Genomic DNA, 25,100 nt, shown 5'->3' with positions numbered 1-25,100 from the left:
AGTTTCCAGTGCTCATTCCTACCCCCAAAGTGAAACTACAGCTTACTACTGTAATAGTAATAAAAAGATGGGAAGAGGTTGCTTGGTTTGGTATTTTCCTTAAAAAAGACAGATGTCTGCTTTTATTCAGCTATCATCCACACTGTTGTGCTGACACAGCTGAGGGAATGACCGCATGAGTGTGGGAACAGACTTGAGGAGCAGGGAGGCAGTTATACCTTAACTTGCTACTGCTCTCAAAGACTTCATTTTATGAAACTTCATTTTTAAACAGTCAAGACTGTCACTGATATTTCCAAGATGATTTAAGCAAATCTTTTTGCAATTACTGCTACAATGGGTGGTCCTGCTCTCCACCCAACCCAACCTGAGTTCCTTTGTAAATATTTACAGCCACATAGCTGTGGATGATGATGAATCCTCTTTGGAGAGACAATAGGGTGATCAAGGTGATTTGGCTTTCCCTGTGGCTGCAGAGTTGCTTAAGATTACTGTTTAGTTTGTTCAAATTTGTTGCAAAACTGCATTGTCCTTGTGGAAAGAGTGAATTGTATGAAAACAGAACATACACACCCTTAGTGGATTTGCACCTGCTGAAGTAATTTAGAAGTCAAGAGAGCTCAGGAATGCTGTAAGCAGGAAAAAGAGGGATTATAAAAAGGAAATAATTTTACTTTCTTGTGTGGCCCAGGTAGCGCGTTTGCAGTATACACTTCTGGAGTATGGCTTATGTAATAGTTAAAAAGTGTAGAAAAGGTGCAGAGGACAGCTGTGAGTATCTTGCAAGGACTGGAGATGCTTTTTTTTTTTTTTTTGTAACAAGATAAACAGAAAGTCAGCATGCTAAAATGTTCTTTAATGTGGTTCCTACCTGTTTCTCAAGAACTGACTTTGCTCCTCCAGTTTCTGCTACAGTATTTGTTTCTGTAGTGCAGTTAGGCCTACGTTAGCACCTGTTATTTGCTCTGGTCTTCTTTTGGGAGGAGAAACATCTTGCTGAAGTTAGTATATTGTGTTTTAAATAAGCATGAAAGTTAAGGCCAAAGCAGCACACCTTATGCTTGTAGCAGGAGGTGGGAGGATGATGATTGTCCTTAGTTCACTTTATAATGTTGGAGCAACTTAGAAAGCAACTTTGCCTTTTCCACAGTAAGTTCTACCTCTTACTGTTTTGTTTTCACAGAGGAACACAGCAATAACTAGTGTCTTCGTCTCAGTACGTCCAGAGTACCTCACTGAAAATTGAATGTTTCCATAGTAGGAAAGATAAAGATGGAAATATTAAATTGGTTGAGAATTTATAGAAATTCAGTAAGAAGACTGGCTTTATGTACTTGCAGTAACCTGTGTTATAAGAAAAAAATTTCTGAAGGATTTTTTTACTGCCTGCATCCCAGTTCTGCCTGCTTCAGTATTTACTGCAGGCTGGAACAGTCAGTGTATGTCAGAAAAGTAGTGATTATTTTAACTTAAGATTTAATAAGCAACAGAAGATGTATTAAATAGATATTAGCTTAATGTCTTGGCATTCTGAGATGTGTAAGAAAATAGAAAGTTCACTTACACTGGATAGTTCTTTTGTTCTTTTTTTTTCTTAAAGATAAAAAGGGTTTACTTAATATATGGTCACACAGAATTGGTAAGTAATAACGATAATAATGAAAAATGTTCTTTATCTCACTTGTTAAACACACATACAGAGTTTTCAGAATTTCTGTATTTTGAACCAGATATTTTTAATAGCTCCTGTGTTATTTTTTTCTTAATACTCAGTTTCTAATTTTGGTGATACACCTCAGGACATTCAAGTATGTTGTATATTTTTAGAGAAAAAAACCAATGAGTTTGGTGTCTGCAATAGTAATAAGCACAGATAATACTTTACTGTAAAATTCTGAAGGGTTTTGGTTTGTATCTATTCAAAGAAATCAGGCTATGAGTCTACAAATAAGAGTATCATATGTAGACATGATTTTTCTGATTATGGCATTCTCTATTATTCTAAGACTGTTTAAATTATAGCTAAGAACTTATTTAGGAGATCAAGAAGCAAGTAGGAGAGGGGACAGTTTTCCACAAGGAAAAAATGCATTATATTCCCACTCCTTAACCTGCAGTTCCATAAAGAAATATTGCCAGACTTTTAATTAAATTTAATTTTTTTTGTATCAGGTGCTTTTTCTGTGTCCACTGCAATTTCAGATGTCTGAGGAATTTATTATGTTCCTATTTACTACATTCAGCTAACTACTATATCCATAATAAGAGTATGGTTTTTATTGTAATCACCTGCTGATTAGAACATTCACATAAGAGAAGGGAGATCGGTGTAAATTCCTGGCCCAGAGGGTGTTTAGAGCCTGCTCTATTCTTTAACCAGGAATCTGAAAATCTGTACGGAGCCATTTTCTTTCTTCCTGTTGACACTGAAAGATGGAAATAGAAAAGCCACGGAACTGAAGGAAAGAAGGCAAATGGAAGCTTATGTATGCTAGGGGTTAGGAAGCTTGTCTAGAAGAGCGCAATTTGCAGATGTTTTTATTTTGAGGTTTGTTTATTTTTGTACTACTTTTCTATATGGCTTAGTAATACTTCCTTTCTTTCACATCTGTATTGCCTTAGTTTGTAAATCATTCACTGCAGCCTTTTTTTCTTTGGTTTAGCTACGTTCGTAGAAGTTTAACACAAAGTGTCTTTCTAAAAAGTCAGAAGTATATAAAAAAGAACTTTTGCAATAGCTTTATGTTAAAAAGGTACTATTGCTACTAAGAGTGTGGTGGTGAAGGGTTTACTACAATCATTTCACTGTCAGAAGCAGCAATGAATTTTGAAAGGTTTGATTTCTCTGGAAGAGAGCTATAAGTAGAAATAATTATAACAGGAACATATTGCATGTATTTTTTGTTATTGCTTGCTTGTAAACAAATTTAATTTAAATATAGATGTATTAGTAGTGCGGGATAGTACGACTTTCATATATTCTTTTTATTATTGACATGCTTTGTTATCAAGAATAGAAACTAGCAGAAGCCACCAGTGTGTTTAGTGCTTCGAAGCTACATCTCATGAACTATTCAGTATATCACCTTGCAAATTCAGTGAATGCTATTAGTGAGTTCTGTAGGACTATTTTGAGCTGTTACACAGCTGCAAACAAGGAGTTGCCTAGGAAGTGTCCCTTTTATCTTCAAGATGTGAAGAAGCTTCATTCTGTCAGGTGAATCAGGTTGGGAGATACTAAATCTGTAAATGGCCAGGTTTGACATCTATCATTGTTTTAGGTAATAATTGCTTTGTAGATGTAGAAAACTGTCTAGATGATGCAGCTTGTGGCAATTCCAGCAAGTAGTACAATTTAATTCAGGTATGCCATCCAGGTTACACATATTTTACTGGCTCTTAGAAAACTTCAAAATAAGTGTAAACCATCATGGTGGGTCTTTCTGTTGTTGGATCAGTACAAACCACAGAAGTTAAAGATCTCAGAAGCATTGGAACCTCCGGTAAGAGCAGGAAGAGATGCTGAAACACCCAGACTTCGTTAGTATTTGGCCCATAGCTGTTGAGTGGTTTTTCCAGAGATTAATTGTTCAGGTATCTTATGATCTCCAAGAGGAAAAATTCTGGTATTCATGTGTTCCTTTATTCTACATTTTTTCTGTACACTGAAAAAGAGCAGCCAATCTACTGCATGTATATAATTCTGTAGCCAAATTTTTGTAAACTTCCCTGTACGGGATTGAATATTTGGCAGTAGTTGGGAATTAGGTAAGGAGATAAAGGTAAACATGTTCAACATCCCCAGTTAAACAATACAGTGTCAATTATATTACAACTTTTTCTTGATTATTTTGTTGTTGTTGTTTGTTGCTGCTAGGAGGCCTCTCTAATGTCAATATATACTAATTTCATAGGCATTTTAGTTGGGCCAATTGTGAAAGAAATACAAACTCAGAATACAAACCCCATAGCTTTCTTCAGTTTCTAAACTGAGTAAAGGCAGTATTTTGCAGCATCAGTAGCTCCCAGTGACCTCTTGATATGGATGAATATGTTAATTTTAATAATTAATAAATAACACAAAGAGATTATATTTTGTGTTAAATACTAGCAGAGCCATGACATGGCTCTGTTAACTGGGAGATTGTGGATATAAGTGTAGTTTTTATAGTTGTTGCATAGATTATTCTTTTGAAAAATCGTATTTAGCTCTTTTAGAGCTTTTTTAGCAAAATGGTTAAATATGGATGGGGAAAATCTTCTGTGGATTCTTCAGTTATATAAAGGTATTAGCTGCTTCACATGGTATAATCTGTACGTGGGAATGCAGTTTAGTTCTGGACAATCCAAAAAGAAAGGTTGAAAGAAAAATCAGTTACTAGCTATTAGATTAAAAGATCAATGAAAAGTGGGTGTCAAATGGCACAAGTATAGTAGTAACTGTTTTTTATTGACTAGTGGGAAAATTGTAGGACGAAAAAATCAATTCATTTTACTCTGTTTTGTGATACCTGACCTCTGTCATCATGAGAAGCCAATATAATGTCTGTTTGGTCTGTGCTGAGTGATTTTGTGAAGTGTTACATTCACTGAATGTATGCAGATGGAGTGTGTAGTGTATTTGGATTAGGCTTGATTCTTGGGCTTGCTGTTTGTATAGCTCAGTACATATGCAAATGTATTTATATTTGAATTCCCTTTGAGCAAGGCAACAGTGAACTACTGCAGCACAAAAATTGATCCAAACCACAAGGCTGTTCCTAGAGGTCTTTTAGGGAAGAAACTAGCAGACCTCATTGAATAGTTATGGTAGGTTTCATACAACAGAATTAAAGGTTGAATATTCCTGCTCTCTGCTCCACATGATTTCCTTTTTCACCCTAGTCCTGTGAACATATGGAGACATCAAAATTCTTGCACATCTTGTGGAGTGGCATTGTTCTATTTAGTCAGTGTTGTAGTAATCCAAAGAAATTTCTGTTGTGCACTAACATGTTTACTCAGTATCTTAAAATACTCAGAATTGTTAACAAAAGGCTAAATAGATATCCACAAAAGATTACTCTGTACCATCTCCATGTTTACTGTGCCTAGTTCTATCAGTATTAGTAAACGAATGCATTTGTGCACCAAGGGTAAAAACATTTTAAAGCACTTTGAAAAGGACTAGTAAGTCATTCTTTCACGTTTAAAAAAGCAATTGACATAATATAAATGGAAGTAAATTCAGGGTTTTTAAATCTTCATAAAGTATATTTGTTTTTCATTTCCAATTTATGTGGGTTTTGTGGGTTGTTTCTGTGTTGGCTGTTAAAAGTCATTGAGCTTTGAAAGGGTAATTAGTTTGCTTCAGCAGCAAATGTAGATTTAGTAACAGTACTTCATTATTCATAAAGGGGAACTAGACCATGGAGCGGTATGTCAATTTTAAAATGTTTTTCTCAATGCAGTGTTTCTTCAAAGAACAAAATAATGAATCATAAATTAACAAACATCAGGTTGACTAAGTTTTTTTTTGTTGGTTTTTTTTTTTTTCCTCTTTGTGTCTCTCATTTTCGCCTGCACAATGTGCTTAGATTGGTTCTCTCCTCTGTTTCGGACTACTTTGCAGCAATGTTCACTAATGATGTGAGGGAAGCAAGACAGGAAGAAATCAAGATGGAAGGCGTGGAGCCAAATGCATTGTGGGCTCTGGTTCAATATGCATATACAGGTAATTAGAATGAAAATGGGAATGTCATCTAATGAATCGTCCTCCTGTGAGCATTATATTCCATTACTAGATTCCAGATGCTCCTTACAAATTATTATTCACATTGTTTATTTCCTTATAAATAATGGCAATGATGATTTCATTTTATTTACCTGAGGAAAGCTGGTAGGATATAAGTTTCTCTGATAATACTGTATTCAGTTAGATAACAAAATATGTGAATATTTTAAATGTATCGTGACTGACAAAAAAAAAAAAAAGAGGACTTACTAGGATTCCCGTTCCTTACATCATTATAGGTACTAATTTTGAAAAGCTGGTTATCTGTTGCTGAGGGTGATGTTTGCAAAGTCTTATAATCTGTAAATAATCCTGTTGCCTCTGAGTTTTAGGGAATTACAAATTATTAGAGCAAACTAATTGATCTTTTTAATGTTACTAGGTCGCCTTGAATTAAAAGAAGATAACATTGAGTGCCTGTTGTCTACAGCTTGCCTTCTTCAGCTCTCTCAGGTTGTGGAAGCATGCTGTAAATTCCTAATGAAGCAGCTTCACCCGTCCAATTGCCTTGGAATCCGATCTTTTGCTGATGCGCAGGGTTGCACTGACTTGCACAAGGTGGCTCACAATTACACGATGGTATGTTGTTACTTTAAGTATCATCAGCTTTATTTAGTAAGGAAAATACAGAATGTTGTCCTGAATAAAATAGTAGTGGTTTTCCCCCAGAAAGCTTTGATAATTTTCCAAGCAAGAATGCACATACGGTCCCATGATGAGAAATGACAAAATAACTATGAAGTTGCTGGTTTAGAGTTGGAAGGAAATAGGCAAGCATTAGTGGTTCCCTGTAACAATAATGGGATTGTGTTGTACACATTTAATAAAATAGAAAAGCTTGTTCTTCTTTCAGTCAAAAAACTACAACTTAACAGTGGGCAAGATGTGCATCTTGTGTAAAATGCCACATTACTAAATGAAACTACAGAATTAATTTGTTTTGTAATGAGCTAGAGTAATGAAGTTCTAAGTTGGGGTATGAATGTGGGCATTCATCAGCATAGATTCTGCATTATCCTTAATTTCTTAGTAATGGAATGCCAGGATGGCATCAAACAATTTAATCTTAGAGTAGGCAATGTGTGGCAAAATAAAAATTTGCCAGTGATACTTACAGAGTTATTTTATGGAAAGACTGACCTGCCAGCTTAATTAAACTTCATCTTCATAATAGTAATCCTTTAATGTAAAATGTTCTTCTCCTTCTCACAAGTATATTTTAGTAATGTTATCAGCAGAAGAAGGAGAATTATCTCTGAGACAAGTCAGTTCATCTGTTCGCTGCAGTTTTGTGAGGCATTTTTCTTTCTTCTTGATAAAATTTCACCTATGTAAGCTCTTGGGACCTGAATGAGGGCATGTAGATATTGTGTAATAGATGTGAGAATGAAGATAGTACTTAATTTGTTTGTGCGGCATGGCCGTTAAGCTATTGGTTTAGATCCAAGAGGTGTAACTTCCGTCTTCTAATTAGTATTAGAAATCCAGGGCTTTTCCTCTAGGTGCCTTAGTTTTTGCTGGTTTAAAAGTGTCTTTTATTATTATTATTTCTTCTTGGCTTAAAGTAACTTAGTTTAATGTGTATTTAAAATAGCCCTTTTTTTTATATATATGATACAATGTTCTTCCTCGATGAGTGGATCTCTGATGTATTTAAAATCACGAACACACCAAAACAGGCCAATAAATAGTGTGCAGACTGTAATTTACATTTCTTTTCTTGATCTTCCTTATTGCTTAAACAAAAGCAAGGAGACAACAATTAGGTAGACAGTCATATGAAACAGTAAAGATGAATGTGGCTGATGCCTTTGAAGAGTGAGACAGTGATACAAAAAGTGTTCAAAAAGAGACCCTCCCTTCTCTGACCTACCTGTTCTTTTTCAGAATAAGAATATGTTTTGGTCTGTGCTGTTGTCATGCCCCTTCTAAGTGGACTGCCAAGTTCAGAATGGTAATAAATGTTAGATTAATGCATCTTTAAAGATGAATGTTAGGGATTATAGTTTTACTGTTTTGACTGGCATTTCATGACTTGTGGCAGAAAGGGGCTATGAACTTTCTAAAAGCCATACATACAGCACTTATCTTTCTTTTGTTCAGACCTCTGGAAAATAGTTATATGCCTTTTGGCCATTGTTTACTTCAGTGGCAAAATTGTTGCTTTTAAGGCTTTAATTTGGATGAAATTTAAATTAGGTGGATTTTAAAAAGCCATTTTCAAAACTAATTGGTTGTGCTAGATGGATTCTTCCCAGGGCCTCTTTTTATGTTGCTCAGCTCCAACAGAGACATGAAATTGAATTTTAGTAATAATGAGTAATAGAGGAGCAGCTTCTTTAGTTTGAAATTAATGTTGCTATGGAAACTGCATAGAAATGTATAGTTCAATTGAATCTTCAATTAAAATAAATCCCCAAGTAATTTAATTTGTTTAAAAGCTGTTCAAAAAAAGAAAATGTTCAACAGTAGTAACTACTAGCCACTTGATGCTCTTTCCATTAAGAAGTGTTAGAGCATAAGGGTTAAGCGCACCTGTAGTACCTGGAAATTCTGTTTCTCAAAAACAATGCAATGGGCAGCATAGAACAATGGGGGGTTTTACTGAGTATAGTATATACTTCTGCCTTTTCCATGTAATTTTGGTTCTTTTAAAGCACTTGAAGTAGAAGGTAATGAATAATAAAAAATACTTAAGTGTTAATTTATATGTTATTTTCTGTGAGTTTTTCTTTGACAGAAAAACCCAGATTGCCATATAACTGTTACTCAGCAATTAACTTCTCAGTTTTAAACGTTTTTATGATATATGCTATGATTTGATAAGCATCTTACCTGCTTCATTAAAATAGTATTTACACGAAGACTAGAAATTCAGCTGAAATGAGCATTTGGTTAAACTGAAGAACCAATGAGTGAGTTACCCCAGTAGGGCTGCCTCTGTTAATAGACCTGCTCTGTCTGAATAGTGTTCATTAGTGTCACTGGAAAGCACTAGCATGATTTTATGGCGTTATTTTAGTCACATAATACAGTGTGATTAAAAAAGTAAATAAGAAGGATTTGAATGCTGCACTTCAATTACATACTTAAATATGTAGATGCATGTTATGCTAAAAGGACTTGTGTTGCATTACTTTATTGCTTAGTGTTGACACTTGATAAGTTGCTTTTTGAGAAGAGTAATTTTTAACATTGTCATCAAAACAGATCAATTTTTGACATTGCAAATTAAAGCTTGAAAAATCCTCAGGATGCATTAAGTGAAACATGAAATAAACTGAAGTGATTGCTAGCAGATTTAGTGCTGTATAGAAAGCAACTCTGATTTTTATGCATCGGGGTTTTAAAATATAGTTGACAGAATCATGGGATGTATCTGGGTAAAGATATCTTTTGTACAAAGGTTATCCTGTTTTGCTGTACTTCATATATAGCATCGGGATCATACAACTATAAATGTAGGAGTTATATTAGATGGGCCGGTAGTGTATCTGTTCACTTTAATTTTTAAAGCCTTTTTGCACAAAATGCCTTCTGGGCATTTTTCTTGCTGTCTTCAGAAAGTCAAAAGAAACACCCCTTTTGCCATCTTCATTGTTTGAAACAATTGGTAGTGTACCTTGAATGAAAACCAATAGCTCCTTTTCCACAAAAAAAGTAAACCAGAGGGAGGCTAATACTTTCAGATGAGGAAAAGCTAGCTTCTGTTATTTCTAGAACATGAAATACCTGTGGTGAGTAGTGAGGCATTCTTAGGTAAGTGTTAGTAGCTTCTGCAGTAGCCAGGTTTTAACTTCGTTCATTACAAGCAAAAAAAGGAAAGCAGACATTCTAAACATTACATGTGATAATGCCTCAGTCAGTCCCCACGTAGAAAGCTTTATGATCTTTGTTGCTCAGCCTTCCATGCTTAGAACAGAGTGAAAAGCCATTCTGATTTTAATCAGAAGTCTTCAGAAGTATGTGAGTAGTGATTACATGATTCAGATAATTTTGGAGTTTGCATGATTTCTGAGCATGGCCAGTGGCTGTTTATAAGAAGAAAATTTTAGAGAGGATGGAGTAACAGATTCAGGCCAAGCTAGGAGTTGCGGAAGAATGTATGTGAGACACTTAGGCTTGCTTTCTTCTGTAAGGCAGAAGCTGGGTAACAAAAACTCATTGCAGTATGGAGGTTATGATTTGGGAGGAGGAATCAAAGTGGTATAACTTGTCATTTTTCTTGCAACAGCTAGGATAGTTTGTTCTTTTGGTAGGGGGGAGCATGAAGAGGGGAGAAATTTCAGTATTTTTTGCTTACAAAGGGCCAGACCCAAAGATAGTGTTAGTGCCTAGAACAAGGACTTTACGTTCTTGCACCTGACATTACAGTCCAAAGTACCCTGCTCAGTAATCATCTGACTTGGAAAATACTCATTTCACGTTCTTTCACCTGTGAAAACGTAAGGTATTTCTGTTTTTCAAGTTCCCTAAGTTCTGGTTAGCACAGTAGATCCATACTGCCTTGGCAAGACTGAAGAGGTTTCTGCATGCTGCTCAGCCTGATTTTGGAATCCAGAAACTATGCAGGGAGGAGTCAAGCTACAGTAGTTGTGCTCTAAACAAACCCTGGGTACACCAGTAGCATTAGGTTAGTTTATTGCTTAATGCAGCAGTGAAACCTGGCTAAAAGTAAAGTAGCTGCTATCTGACATCTACCTGATTATTAATAGTTTACCAGAAGGTCAGATAGCTCAGTTCTTAGTGAATTCAGACCTCAGTTTACCAGCTGACTGGAGCAGCTGGTAGACAAAGTTACATTCCCTATTTGTTCTCATTCACATCCTGTGAGTCAAGCACCTCTTGCTTTTTGGCTGTCCAGGTTCAGAGTTTAAACAGAACCCTGCGGTTAGAGCTGCCTGTTGGCCTGCTGTAGTGTCACATCCTTCAGCACCAGAACACCTGCAGGCTGTCTGAGGTTCTAATCCTTCTGACACAGTGTAGAGGGAGACTAATCATCTCACTGGATCCCACTGTGGTCATTAAGTACCACTGAGAAATAAGCATCATGAGGTCTTTTATGTGCTTCTAATGTTTTTAGTTCTTTTATTCTGCTCTGTATCAAGTTCAAGGCAGACCTGTGGTTAAGAATACCAGTATTGACTCTGCAGGTGCTGAAGGGTGTGTTTAAGGTTATAACGAGCAATGCATAGCATTGAGCACAGGGATTGTGTGTCCCTGGTTTAGCTAATATATAAACATCAGGCTAGTAATTTGATCAAATTTCCAAGGTCTTTGAGGAGCTAACTTTTGGGGTGGGAAACTCCTTTTTGTACTTTCAAGACCAGAAAGCAAGGGACTGAAACTGCAGACCGTTTGTTCTCTGAAATATCCTGTTCTTCCACAGAGAGTTCCCATAAGAAGAAGGAAAGAAAAGGCTAAATGAGGAGGTTAAGAATGCTAGGAGATACACTGGCTCCTCCTTTTTGTCTTCAGAATCTCTGTCTGTAGAGGAAGAGGAATTGTCAGATTCTGATTATAAAAACCCCCAGACATAGGCCAAAGAGTGGCTGTATTCCCAGTGGAATGCTTTGATACTGTGCTCAAAAGGAGTCTCTGCTTTAAAAATAGAATGGGAGCAAGAGGAAGCTGAACTTGTTCCCATCAGAAAGCAATTGTCTGCAAGCAACAAGAAGGAAGATCAGTCTTTTTACACACAACAGCTGTTGAAGTGATGAAATCCAGTTGGAAAAAAGCTTTCCAAAGAGGATCCATGACTGACTTATGCAAGATCAGCTTGTTGTTTCCTTCAGAAACAAAGGAAACTTTCCATGCAGGTGCTTTCCCCTTCCTCTTCCTGTGATCCGGATAGACAATATGGAAGTTTAAGGTAGTAAGTGTTGGCTTTTCTCTTCATCAGTGCTCACTGCCGGTTTATTCAGCAAAACTAAAAGCACAGCTCCAGCTTGCATACTCTGTAGGACAGAGAATCAACAAAAATACAACAGTGGAAAAAATGAACTCAGTGGAATCTGAATTTCTGTGAACTGCATGTTTAAACTCTGGAAATAATTTGATCATTTTTCAGCTTCAATTTTACTCTCAAGTATTTGGTATCAGAGTATAATAAATAAAGTGCATGTATAGTGGTACTGAATATTGGTACAGTCCTTTCACAGTTTCTAGTTCCTGTATTTGTTCATTTTCTTAACTTTTGTTTTGTAATAGAATTAAATTAATTAAAGAGGAAAAGACAGTTTTATCTCCCTTCTAGTCGACTACCATTTTCTCTTGGAAACACCACTTTTGTGTAGCCAATTGGATCTCTCTAGGAGGAAAGCTTTTCAGCTATTAAATGTAAAATTTTCCTTTCCAACTTCTGCCCAGGAATACAGTTAATGTGTGCAGATGACACTTTCAATTATTTTCCTAATCTCGACTCCAGAGTTACCTGTGGAGTGGAGTTACTTTGATCTTTCCTGTTAGACATCTTGTTGCCATCTACGTATGTGTGGCTTTCATGTAAAGTGGACTGGTTTACTCCTAATTAGTTTTTTCCTCTTTGCTTAGCATTCATTAATTAGTTAATATTTTTTGAGTACTGAGGTATAGCTTTGAAATTATTAGACTGAGCAATAAAAAGGAAGAAGTATTACCTTTTTTGCTTTGTTGTCATGATGTCTTTTGCATATGCAATTCCAAACTGTACTGTATGTTTTTGTTGCCATTTTATATGCTAAACTTGTAGCTGTTTTGCAGTGCAGGTCCTGCTTCTGCTCCCAAGTTTCTCCCTGTTTTTTATCTAAAAATCCTATTTTTTTCCCAACACGTATGTGCTTCTCATCCAGAGTTTTTTCATTAGTGTGCAATTCTTGCTTTTTAAATCATTAAACAAGATACTAAGTAAGGCTAATTGTTATGTTAGACCCTGTCTGTGGATCTCATGCAGTTTATCCTCCAGGTATTTTGGAGATACATGTGATGGCAGAGCAAAACCAGCATCCCACTGATTAGCTATCTGGCAATCAACAGTGCATTTACTAGATTGATTGTAATACTGTTTTATTGTCATGAAGCTACTTTGTCTGGTGGATGAGGTTAATTGGGTTTTGAGCTACCAAAATATAAGTACATGGTTATGATTCATAGACTGCTTTTCTTTCCTTTGCTGCCTTGTGAAGGTGTGTGGGGTAAGAGGGATAGACATGATCTCGCCCTTTTCTGTTACATTCAGGTTTCCCACTGTAAGTTCATAGAGCTGATTGTGTTTCTGCGTACTTCTGTTATTTCTGCCTAAGGTTGTGAGAATCCTTACAGTATATTCTGCAGGTCCTAGTATTATGAAGAAATAGGATATCAGTGTTGGAAATGTTACATATTGTGACTTTCCTATTTTGAAGTAAGGATTTATTGCTGGAAATGACAGGATGAAAGTCAGAAAATTGAATCCTATCAAAGTAAATATTGTTAATAAAACAGGGTATGTATGATACTGTGGATTCTTTGTATGTTTTGCTCCCCAGTCAATCAGCTGTACAAAACCTATAAAATGGTAAAATAAAATAATCCATTTAAAATCAGCAATAAAATTGTTGTTATTTCCTCTGAAAACTTAAATGTCATAGTTTAATGTCGCAATAATGAAAACAGTTAGGTGTGCCCAGTAGTTGCAGCATGTTGTGCTCTTTGCTTTACAAAGCATCTTACATTGCATTGTACCTTGTCAACAGGAACAAACTGTGCCTTTTATTTCTTTAAACTATACTTCAGAAAGTGTTTCTTCAGTTGCCATGCCAAGATAGTAACCCGCACAACCCATTGTTCATTTCTGTCCATTTACTGTCCCCTCACTTATTTCAGCACATCTGTCTGTGGGACTGAATGATAGAATTGGGGAAATGATCAGAGTCAAAATAAGTCAATACATTTTTATGTTACTTTTTTTTTTTTTTTTTTTTTTCCTCCAGGTCAGTTCTCCAGTAGTATTATGCTGGTGTAACTGAGAGATGGTGTGAAGGGAGGGAGAAGAGGGGAATATATAGTAGGAGTTCCATAAAACATCTTCAAAGTATGATGTCACCTCTATTAAAAATGCTTTTCTTTTTCAGGAAAACTTCATGGAAGTAATTAGAAACCAAGAATTTCTATTATTGCCAGCCACTGAAATTGCAAAGCTTTTAGCAAGTGATGACATGAATATTCCTAATGAAGAGACTATACTGAATGCACTACTTACATGGGTTCGACACGATTTGGAGCAGAGAAGGAAAGATCTCAGTAAACTCCTGGCTTACATTAGACTGCCTCTGCTTGCTCCCCAAGTAAATTGTTCATTTCTTCTCTAGTTTATACCATAGTTACAGTGGGCATAGCTTATACAGCATCAATATATTGATAGTGACAAATCACAAAAGCTTCAGGATTCTTAATGGGTGGATTCTTAGAGCAGCATATAAGGACTTACCATGTCGTATAGGCATGATAGTTTGTGTCTTTTTGTGAACGGCAGCGTATTCAGATCCTAACCTGAGATGAATCAGGACACAAGAAGGGGTGGAGCTGCTACGAAAAAATCACTTCTGTTGCCTAGAAAAATGCTTATTTAAGGATATGTGTGTCACTAGAAGGTGTGCTCTTTTTAAATTTCTTTTTTATGGAACTCGTGCAGTTTATTTGGATCATTAAATTTCCTTCATATAATTATAGCTATCCTTAAGATTTAGGAAGTACGGTTTGAATAAATTATTTGAAGTGATTTTTCTTTTATCAACATTTGATTAACCATCTTTGGGTACTTTTTGTTCTTCCTTATCAATATTATTTCTCCTTCTTGGACATTTACGCACAATGTTGAGGAAGACTAGAGCTATTTGTTTAAATAGTTGTGAATTACAGTTTTCCTAGTCCTGTAGGAGACTACTCTTGTTAGTGTCATGTGTAACATTGTATTCATTATTTGATAGCATGCATGTAAACTAAGTTTGATTTTTTTTTTCTTGTGCTAGCCTTCTTTGCTGAACCTTCATTAGTAATATTTAATACTTACTATACAATCAAAGGATTTTGCTTTACATTTTTCAGTTTTAGTGATAATTATCTCCATTAAATGAGGAAAATAGGATTTTTATGGAACCTGAATAAGTAGAATTTGTTAACACAACAAAAACTGATTTTGATTCAGTCATAGTGATAAATCACATACACAGCATTCTGTGTATTACCTCTAATCTTGTATCCTCTTGCTGGATAGTGAGATTAACTAGCAAACATTTCAGTATTAATATTTTCATATTGAATATTATATATGCAATGGCAGGATTTTCTCAGTTATGGCCTTGAATTTATTTGCTTTTTCTAGAAACATAATACAGTGTAAGCCAGTTGACCTAGAGGAAACTATTCCTTTGTTGAGAATCAGATTAATTGGTAACTAAGTAACCACTGCTGTATGCCTCTTACTTAATTGACTGTAATCTTTAGAAACAGAAAGTTCAGTATTTATCCCAGAAATCTGTACTGAAATCAAATTATGTCCGCTCACTAACTGATTAGGAAAACAGCAAAATGAAACAAAAAAGCAATATCGTATTTCACATAATATTTTAATTTTTCAAGTCTTCTCCAAATACATATTTCAATACAATATTTTTCTGTTACCTTTTTATTTATTACTTTCTTTAACAAAGTGTTCCCATGTTAAAATCACCACGTTAACTATTAGTGCATTAAGTCAGTATGAAGTACCCAAAACAGTCTTAATGTTTTCAGAATCATGTTTTGCTTCATGATCACATGACATTAGACAATCTGACAACAAACATAATGAAAAGGTTTCCAATTTTATGGTTGAAGGGTTAAAGCTATTTGAAAGAAATGAAATTAGAAAATTGAACAACTTGCTGAAATCAGTAACATTGCAGCCAAGATACAAAGGATATTAGGTTCATATACTTTCAAAAAAACTTTGGGAAATACTGTGAAAATGTAGCATTGGAAGCAAAAGATCATGATGAATTGTCAGATTCTTTAGTTGTGTTTTTATGTGTGTCTTTGTTCATAATGTGTTTCATCTCTTTGGTTAATGCAAAGTGTCCTAAATATCTCTAAAGTCTCTTTTTGCTTTTACAAAGGCTAAAGATGAGTATTTGTCAACGTCTTAAGCTGTAAGGTGGCAAGTATTCAATCTCTGATAAATTAATGAAGATGATGATTAATCAATTTCTGAGTTAGAAGATGGTTCAGCTTCCTTTTAGATAGAAATTCTTAGTACTTGAGTATCTGCACTACCTTTCTCTTCATCAGGTTTCCAATGACTATAATTTCATGGTAATACGTCATTTGTAACTGCTTGGTTATAAATGCATTTAGTACAAAGAGCTATGTAAATAATAAAATTTGGAAAAAATTGGCTTTCATTTAAGTAATTCTATTCCAAGTTGAATAAAAATTTACATAACATTGTAATACTGTAGGTTGAGATCCAAGAGGCTTCAGATTTTTTAGATTTCATTTATTTTTAACTGAGATGAAATTGCTTTTAGAGGTTGACACTCTGCTATGAGAACTTCTTTATAGGTTGGGGGGTAGAAACTGGAGAAAATGTATGTTGCATCTTGTTGCAAAATTCATATACACATGACGTGTTTCTTTATTAAATGTTGCTTGTCTATCAGAAAAATACATTGGAAGTCTGAATGGGTCATGTTGTGTACAAGCCTTAATTTTCATGCATGCAACTATAACAATATCTGATTTGGGACAGTAGTAATTAATGGTTTTTCTTTTTTTTTTTTTTTTCCTTTAAACCATGTGTAGTTTGATAGTGTTGCATGCTGGCAGTTAAAAGACTGCTTCTATTTTATTATTTTATAATCTCAAAGTATCCCTATGAGGTGATACAAGTGGTAAGTGGTGCTTTGGGTCAAGAGAAGAAACAATGGGAAGTACTGAAAGTAAAGGACAATTAAGCTCCGTCTGCTAATTTACAAGAGAACACTTTAATTTGCTATTTTAAATAGAATCAGAACATTGGCTAATAGAGAAATACTGCAAAAGTCAGGCTCAGTTTTCTGAAAAGTTGCTGGTGAAGGGCTTTGACAGTTTGATTACTTTTTTTTATTATTTTATTCTCTGTGTATGTTTATTATGTTTTCTGTCATAGTTTTCTGTTGATTTGCCTGGTACAGAGATGTGTTCAGGCTTAGCAGACTGTATTACCTGTATCTCTTCTGGAACCATGGATATCATATTTGCCACTCTGCAGTCCTAAGGCAGCTTTAAGCCAGGGATATGTACACCATACTATGCACAACTGTTTCATGATGCGTCCTTTTAGTACTCCTGATCACTAATTTCACAGCAATTTTGTACGTGTTACTGATGGCTGTCAACAGCTCAACAATGACATCTCATTCTGGTTTGTGGACTTATATTTCTAATATTCACAAAGTGTTTGGATTTTGTGGTGGCAATTCAGAAGCATTTGCCTTTTTCTTATTGTTGTGACAACTGTCCAAGTCCCAGTGGGGCGCTTCACTTGTTTTTTTTTCTGTTACTCAGGCCATGTCTTGCAATTCAGAAAAATGCCAGTTGTCTAGACTTCTGATTATTACAGTTGAGACACTCAACCTATGAATATATTTTTCCTGCATCTGACAAACACAGAGTACAAAAGACTCCAAAATCTTTAATAACTGTTATTAGTAGTCTTAATGGAATTTTATTTGTCAGATTTAAAATTTGACACTTGTCAAATTTGCTTGTATCCTTGATATTAAAAATTTTAACAAAGGGTTGCATTAAATTGATACACAGTGATCTGGGTCACTGTCAGAGCAAGGGATACAATATATATTAAAACATTCAGCCTGTGCCTGACTAGAGCCCTGGACCAAGTGGATTCAGGAATAAAAGCGTGAGGTTAAACTGATTTACATACCCAGAACCTGACCCCATTTCTGTGAACATACCTGTACTGACACTGGAACAGGAGGAGATTTTGTTTTCTTCCTTTGGACCATTAAGCTTAAATTATTCTTTGGACCATTAAGCTTAAATCATCCATTGAGATTAGATGGCCTGCCTTTTTTTTACTTAATAGCTTAGCTTAAAATGTGAATATTTTGTTTATTACAAATTTATCTTCATGCTAGTCTTTTTTAGATGATCATTTTCAAAACATATATTTTCAATCAGGCAGTGAAAGTCTTTGGATTAAATATTTTCTTGTAATTTGTTTTTATTTTTCATGTTGTTTATAGCAATACAGGTTGTTTAATTTTCTTTCTTTTTCAGTTTCTGGCAGATATGGAAAATAATGCACTCTTTAGAGATGACATTGAATGTCAAAAACTCATTATGGAAGCAATGAAGTACCATCTGTTGCCAGAGAGACGACCTATGTTGCAAAGTCCTCGCACCAAACCTAGAAAATCGACAGTGGGTGTGTTGTTTGCAGTTGGAGGAATGGATGCAACAAAAGGTATTGGCTTATATGATAATTAGTTGAGTTGGTTTTGTTCATTTTAAAAGAAATGTTTGATAGATGTTTTTATAACATGTTAATTCTAACATTCAAAGATTCTGCGGTATAGAACCTGAAACGTCTTAAATGTACACTGTTCATTAGGTTAAAAAAAATCTACGTAGCTTTGATAATATGGTAAACATTCTGGAAACTAGAGTTGTGATTGATTTGAAATTATCAAGGGAATACCTGATTTCTGAGTAGTGAAATGCTGAATTGAGTGAAAACTAATCTTTATTTACTTGAATGGGAAGTAATTTGCAAAAGGAAGAAAATAACAGAAAGGGCACAAAGGTGACCTACAGATGCATTAGAAATGAAAAAAAATATGCTCTTTGTCTAAATGTAAATGGTTCTGTCACAGTTACTTAGGTTTTCTTTTTATGGACACTTCCATACTGTTTAATAGTAGAAGAAATCTGGCAAGTTACAAAAGTTACGGCAGAGGAAGTGTTTTCTTTCACTTACTGTTTTAACATTAGCCCTTCAGTACTTCATGTCATAGCTTCAGATTTTTTTTCTAATATTACAAAATATTGATTTCAGTATATAACCGCATTTCACAAGAGCTGTTTTATATTCCTGACTTTTCATTTTTAAAGGCTTGATTCTGCAGAGCAGTGGGAAATCCTGCTTTTTGTCTTGAAAAGTGCTGAGAAAGGCCTCCTTTATAATGGTGCAGTTAATTTGTGAGGAAATCAAAGAAGACTATTTGTAGACATAGAATTAAGAACATGCTGCAGGATGTCATTTTTGTGGGATCAGCATATTGCTGAAATGAATAATTCAGACCTCTGTGTTGTTGTTTTATTTAAAAAAAAAAACACAACTTGCGTGTGTTGTCATTCAGGAGCTACAAGCATTGAAAAATATGAGCTTCGTACCAACATGTGGACTCCTGTTGCAAACATGAATGGACGAAGATTACAGTTTGGAGTTGCAGTCTTAGATGACAAATTGTACGTCGTTGGTGGCAGAGATGGACTGAAAACATTGAATACTGTGGAGTGCTACAACCCTAGAACAAAAACTTGGAGTGTAATGCCACCTATGTCCACTCATCGTCATGGTCTTGGTATGTAGAGTTTTGTAAAGCCTGAATGCATATTTTTAAAGATTATCTGGTTTAGAATTGGTCAAAAAACATTCAGAAATTTGTTTAAGGGGGATGGAAAATTTGTTTTAATGCCAACTGCTTATTGAATGTCCTCTCTGTCAGATATTCCTTCCTCCCTCTCCTTCCAGCATTGGCTATCAAAAGGAAGTTTCTTTTGATTTGTTTTTAAATATTATGTGGTGCATACTGGACTGTCACTAGGAAAATGTGATCTTTTTTTCCCCTTATCCAGAAGCAATTGTTTTTCGTTTGGTTTTTTTTTGTTGTTGATTTTTTTTTAGGAGTGGCTGTATTGGAAGGTCCCATGTATGCTGTAGGAGGACATGATGGCTGGAGCTACCTGAATACAGTAGAAAGATGGGATCCACAGGCTCGTCAGTGGAACTTTGTAGCTAGTATGTCAACTCCAAGGAGCACTGTTGGTGTAGCAATATTAAATGGAAAGTACGTGAAGGCAACTTTCATTTTTCTATCTCATTATTTTAATGTAATCGCAGGACTATTCTAAATTACTGTTACTACTAAATCACTAATTTCTCTGGACAGATACCTGTTGATAGCATTAAGAACCATGTTTCTTCATTCACAGAAAAGATAGTGTATTATTGGGTCAAGTAAGCTTCCTCACAGCATCACAGTGCCCCTCAGTATCACTTATGAGACACCATCTCTATGGGCTAATAAGTAGTTACCATCTCCTTAACAGAGAAGGGAGCACACAGTTGTTAGCTTTCACTGAGACTCCAGTGATTTCCTCTTACTGTGATAGTTTGAATAATCAACTTCCAAAATTACTGTAAAGTCATGGAAGAGTACTCATGTTACATTGTATTAACTCAGAACTGTAAGTTCTGGCAGAATTAATCTAATCCAGAGTGGTATCTGAAATGTTTATAGCTGTTTTTCAGTGAAAATATGCCCAATTCCTAATACAAAGCATATTCAGACAACTAGGTCACTTTATGCTGCAGTCACAGAAAATGGCTGGAAATGACCTCAAGGAGTTCCCTGATCTGTTCTGCTACCCTAAAGCTGAATCAATTATATCTAAAATACTCAGAGTGATCTTGTTCTTAACCTCCAGTGGTAAAGTTTCTGTAACTTCCCTAAGCAATCTGCTTAACTATTAATGCATCACTGAAGTTTGCATGTCAAGTCTCAAATACCTTTTCGTGATTTATATTATTATTGTTTGTACTATCTAAAGTGAATATGGAAAACACATATTTTCTTTACTATTTACAACAGCCTTTTGTATTTAAAGACACATCCCCTCAGTATTCACTCATCAGGACTGAATAACTCCAGCTCCTTCAGTCTTTATTTGTAGACTTTGATTCCTAGGCTTTGAGTGATTTTCATGGTTTTCCTTTAGACTAAGTATAATTGTTCTATAGCATCCAAAATTACAAAAATAAAGATCAGTTGGAATCACAGAATTGTAGAATAACTTGGATTGGAAGGATCCTCTAATTTAAACCTTAAAGTTGAATGTAGTTTCAGAGTTAACTGAGGTAGCTCAGATTGTATCTGAATTTTAAATACCTAAGGATGATATCTAACAATATCAACAATCTCTCTGGGCAACCTTTTCCAATGTTTGAACTCCATTGTACTGAGCATATCCTAATATCCAATTGGTATCTCCCTTGTTTGAACTTGTCTCTTTCCTTCCTTCACTGCACACCCCTGAGAATGATCTGTCTTCTAGATAACCTCCTATTAGGTGGTTGAAGACAGCAGTAAGATGCCTCCTTAGCTGTCCTGAGAATTCTTAAGACTACACAAGGGCAGGCCTCAGCCTCTCCTCATGTCATGTGTTCTAGTTCCCTCATCATCTTACTGACCATCAGCTGGACTTGCTTCAGTATGGCGAGATCTTTCTTGTACTGGGAGCCCAAAGCTGGACACAGTATCCAGAAGCAGTGTTACATGTAATGTATAAGGCTTATCAGCTGCCTTTACATCAAGGACATACTGCTGACTTGTCTGCCAGGACTCCCAAGTCTAGTTTTGCTAAGCTGCCTCTCCTGTCAGCTCCCAGCCTGTACTATTGCATGGGAATATGCCATCCCAGGTACAGGACTTTGCATTCGCCTTTGAACTTCACGAGACTACAATCAGCCCATTTTTCCAGCCTGTCTAGGAGTCTCTGAATAGTAACCAAGCCCTCCAGCATATCAGCAACTCCCCTTAATTTGGTTTTATCAGTAAACTTGTGAAGGCTGATTTCCGTTACATCTTTCAGATAATTAATGAAGATGTTGAACAGTATCAGCCTGGGAGGAACACTGCTAGTAGCCAGCTGCCAGCTGGAATTCATACTGCTGCAGTACTTTAAGCCCAATAGTCTTTCCAGTTTTCCACCAGCCTTGTAGTGGGCTTATCCAAACCATATTTTACCAGGGTGGCTACAGGAGTACCACAGGAGACAAAGCTAACTTGATTTTCTTAGTAGTAGTGTGATTGTGGCAGAATACTTAACACTTTTGACCATGAATTTTCATTTCCTGCTTATGATGTATCTCCTTTGAGCTGTTTGAATATCATGAGGTAGCAAAAAGCTTTTCACACAAAAAGCTTTGCACACTTTTTGTTTTTTCTTGGAAGGTTAGTCTCCTGCTAAATTAGTACAGCTGAAATGCACCTTACAAAGGGTCCTCTGAAATCTGGAACAAGTCCAGGAGTGAGTGGAAATGGTCACTGGGTACAGGAAGGAGAGAACTTGAACAACTAGCAAGCAGAGTGCCTTGCGCTGCCTTGGAACTGCAGTCTCAGATGCCTGAGTTAGGTCTGAAGCTTTCTGTATATTCAGCAGAGGATCCCAGGTGTGGTGAAAAGCACCAGAATTAGAGCCCTATTATTATACAACATTCCCTAGACCCTTAGTGTAGGCAGCAGCACTAGATGCCTATAGCTAAAAAACTTAAAAGCACATGCAGCATTTCAGCTGAGAGAGCAGTAACTTTTGCACTTCGTAGTAATATCTGTCTGTAACTTGACAAATTTTGGATTATTTGCTCAAAACCTTCATATAGAGAAATTAATATATCTTTCTTCATGTCCAAAATGTAAAATCACTGCATAAGTGATCACAACTCTGTTATATTTTGGGGGGAGGTAAGGTGGGGGGCTTCATTTAGATGCTGCATAAAGCATTTATTTTTAGTCATCAACTTAGTGGAACTGGAACAGGATTTTTCAATAACCTTCAGTACATTCCTTACCTTAAACAAGTTGTGTTATTAAACGTGGGAACTTTCATGGAAATGCTTTTTTTTTTTTTTTAAAGGGTATTGAAATTATTCCTGAGAACTACTAGGTCAACCATATTTACAAGATGTTTGTATTTGTTTGTTGGTCAGTATATTTAAAAAAATAAACAATGGTGTTTCCCAAACTGAGGACAGCTTGAATAGTGTTTCACACTATCATCATATACAGTATCTGCTGTTTATTTGATTGTTTAGCTATACTGTAATGTGCCTTAGGCTATGAAAGGATGTCATTAGTTATATTTAAGGTGATCTTTCAAACTGGACTTGACTTCTCATGTGTTGCTTCTTTTTTAGAATGGCTTCTGAGTTCCTACGTTTCCAAGTAACAGTTCTGGGCATTTCTGCTTCTAAGCATAGACTGCTCATAAACTGTGCATAAACTTCTTATCAAGTTTTATTATTTGATTAGTTTTGAGGATTCATCAGTGCTGGAGTGCTCTTAAAACCAATCTTTTCCTTCTAACCTTTCCAAAATGTTGAAATCCTTTTGTTAATACCAAATGCTAGAAACATTTTTGCCAAAACTGAGAAAACTAGGCCACCTAGTGGGTGTGAGGGACTGAATGCAGCACTGTCAGTCGTAAACTAAAGCCTGGGTCCAGAAAAATACTTGCATGCCTAAGATGAGGCAGGCCAGGGTTGTTGCAAGCACAGATCCAGTGCTGAATTTGCCCCTCTGGCCCTGCTAGAAATGGGCCTTTGTCAAGCCACAGAGGTAATTTTGAAAATGTTAGCTGTGTGCATGGGTTGGAACATAAATGCTGTGTTATAGATAGCAATTTTCTGTAAATGATTGTTACTGTGCATTGATAGTGATAATAGGAAAAGATTGGAGCAAAATCTAACCTGATTTTTGACACATTCTATTGAAAGTTGAAAGTCTGTCTCCTCCTAAACTTTCCTTTTTAACAAACTTGAAAGTCCTTCATTCATCATTGGAAACTTTGTGGTGTTCAGATTTTATTTTTTAATTTTTTTTTTTACTTTACAGGCTTTATGCAGTTGGTGGTCGAGATGGAAGTTCTTGTCTTAAGTCAGTAGAATGTTTTGATCCTCATACGAACAAATGGACCCTCTGTGCTCAGATGTCAAAAAGAAGAGGTGGTGTAGGTGTAACCACCTGGAATGGGTTCTTGTATGCAATAGGTGGTCACGATGCCCCAGCATCAAACTTAACATCCAGGCTGTCAGACTGTGTAGAAAGGTAATATCCTGATGAAGGCATATCCTGCTAGTAATTCTAATAGTGCTAGTCTATGAAGTGATTTATGGAAAGGGAACTGTAAGTAGAAACGCAGTAAAATGGCTGTATTATTTTTAGCATGATCAGAGGAAACTTAAGTATAAAAACATACTGTGTAGTCATAACACGATTCAAAATGTTGCAGAGGCAAATTATTTAAAGCAAATTCTCCCCAGTGTACTTCATCTAGAAATTTTTTTCTAACAGTCTCACTGAATGAATTATGATTGGTTACTGAGAACAACTTGGAATTGAATGCTTCTAAAAATGGAGCAGAACTTCTTTCACATGATAAGTCTGTATCATTTTATATTATAACCCTTAAAGGAGTTAGCGGTCAGGGCCTGTGGATCCTCAAATACCCTGTTCTTTATTATATCCCCTAATGACACTGGGAAACTGGCATGTCAGTCAGTCATTCCAAAGTTGGTATGTTTTTATGTAAATCTATGAATGAATGACTGTATTACAAACTGCAGAAGCATGTGTGATCCATAAAATAATTAAAAGTTACAGTAAATACTTCATAATGCACTGCATTAAATATTTGCTGGCATTTCAAGTATTTCTGAAATACACTTCAATTCTCTTCCCCACCCCGCCTCCCAGTTGTAAAACTTCTTCTCTTTCCTGTTACCTCCCAACACTTAGTGGTTCTTCATAACCCATCTTCTTTTAGTAAACTTCTTTATGCTGGGAGATGTGATTCACTCTCTACCAAAAAAAAAAAAAAGGGAGATGATGACCACCAAACAAAAAAAAACTACCCATGACAAAACAGCGCTGTAGTTTTCAAACTTTGTGTCCTAATACGCCCCCGAATACATAGTGTGGCCCATACCACTTAGCATATGGAAGTTGCACTGAAAGACCCCAGAAAGGTTTGCAGAAAGGAAGCTATCTTAGCAAATGATGAATAGAAGCCCAAGAGAAAGCAATAGGTCTGTGTACCTTTCTGCATCAGTATTCTCTGAAACAAAGTTACAGAACACACGGATTCAGTAAATAGGAATAATTTTGTAATGCATTTTGTTCTTGCTCTTCAAGTGAGATGAAATTGAGGACCATCAATTTGATGGAAATAGTTCCATTAAAAAAATTACCAGTTTTGTAAAACCACACTAAGCTTCTGAGTATTTGTTTACTACTGTATTTCACAATAAATTAGCTTTTCCCAGATA

General features: G+C 35.7%; 1 protein-coding gene across 6 annotated transcripts in view; it reads left to right on the top strand.

Annotated features, from left to right (window-relative positions):
• The window catches only part of KLHL5 (kelch like family member 5), a 62,318-nt gene that overhangs the window by 31,786 nt on the left and 5,432 nt on the right, over nucleotides 1-25,100 (top strand). For 5 of the 6 annotated variants that reach the window (XM_040587360.1, XM_040587372.1, XM_040587380.1 and 2 more), the window contains 7 exons: nucleotides 5,577-5,713; nucleotides 6,156-6,352; nucleotides 13,864-14,076; nucleotides 18,050-18,236; nucleotides 19,132-19,356; nucleotides 19,680-19,842; nucleotides 23,668-23,880. In XM_040587360.1, the coding sequence (XP_040443294.1) occupies nucleotides 5,577-5,713; nucleotides 6,156-6,352; nucleotides 13,864-14,076; nucleotides 18,050-18,236; nucleotides 19,132-19,356; nucleotides 19,680-19,842; nucleotides 23,668-23,880 (1,335 nt within the window). The remainder of the gene's footprint in view (nucleotides 1-5,576; nucleotides 5,714-6,155; nucleotides 6,353-13,863; nucleotides 14,077-18,049; nucleotides 18,237-19,131; nucleotides 19,357-19,679; nucleotides 19,843-23,667; nucleotides 23,881-25,100) is intronic. The other variant, XM_040587349.1, reaches the window with a different exon arrangement.

Source organism: Falco naumanni, chromosome 1 (assembly GCF_017639655.2).
Source record: "Falco naumanni isolate bFalNau1 chromosome 1, bFalNau1.pat, whole genome shotgun sequence".
Taxonomy (NCBI): Eukaryota; Metazoa; Chordata; class Aves; order Falconiformes; family Falconidae; genus Falco; species Falco naumanni.
This window is presented reverse-complemented; position numbering and strand designations above follow the sequence as displayed.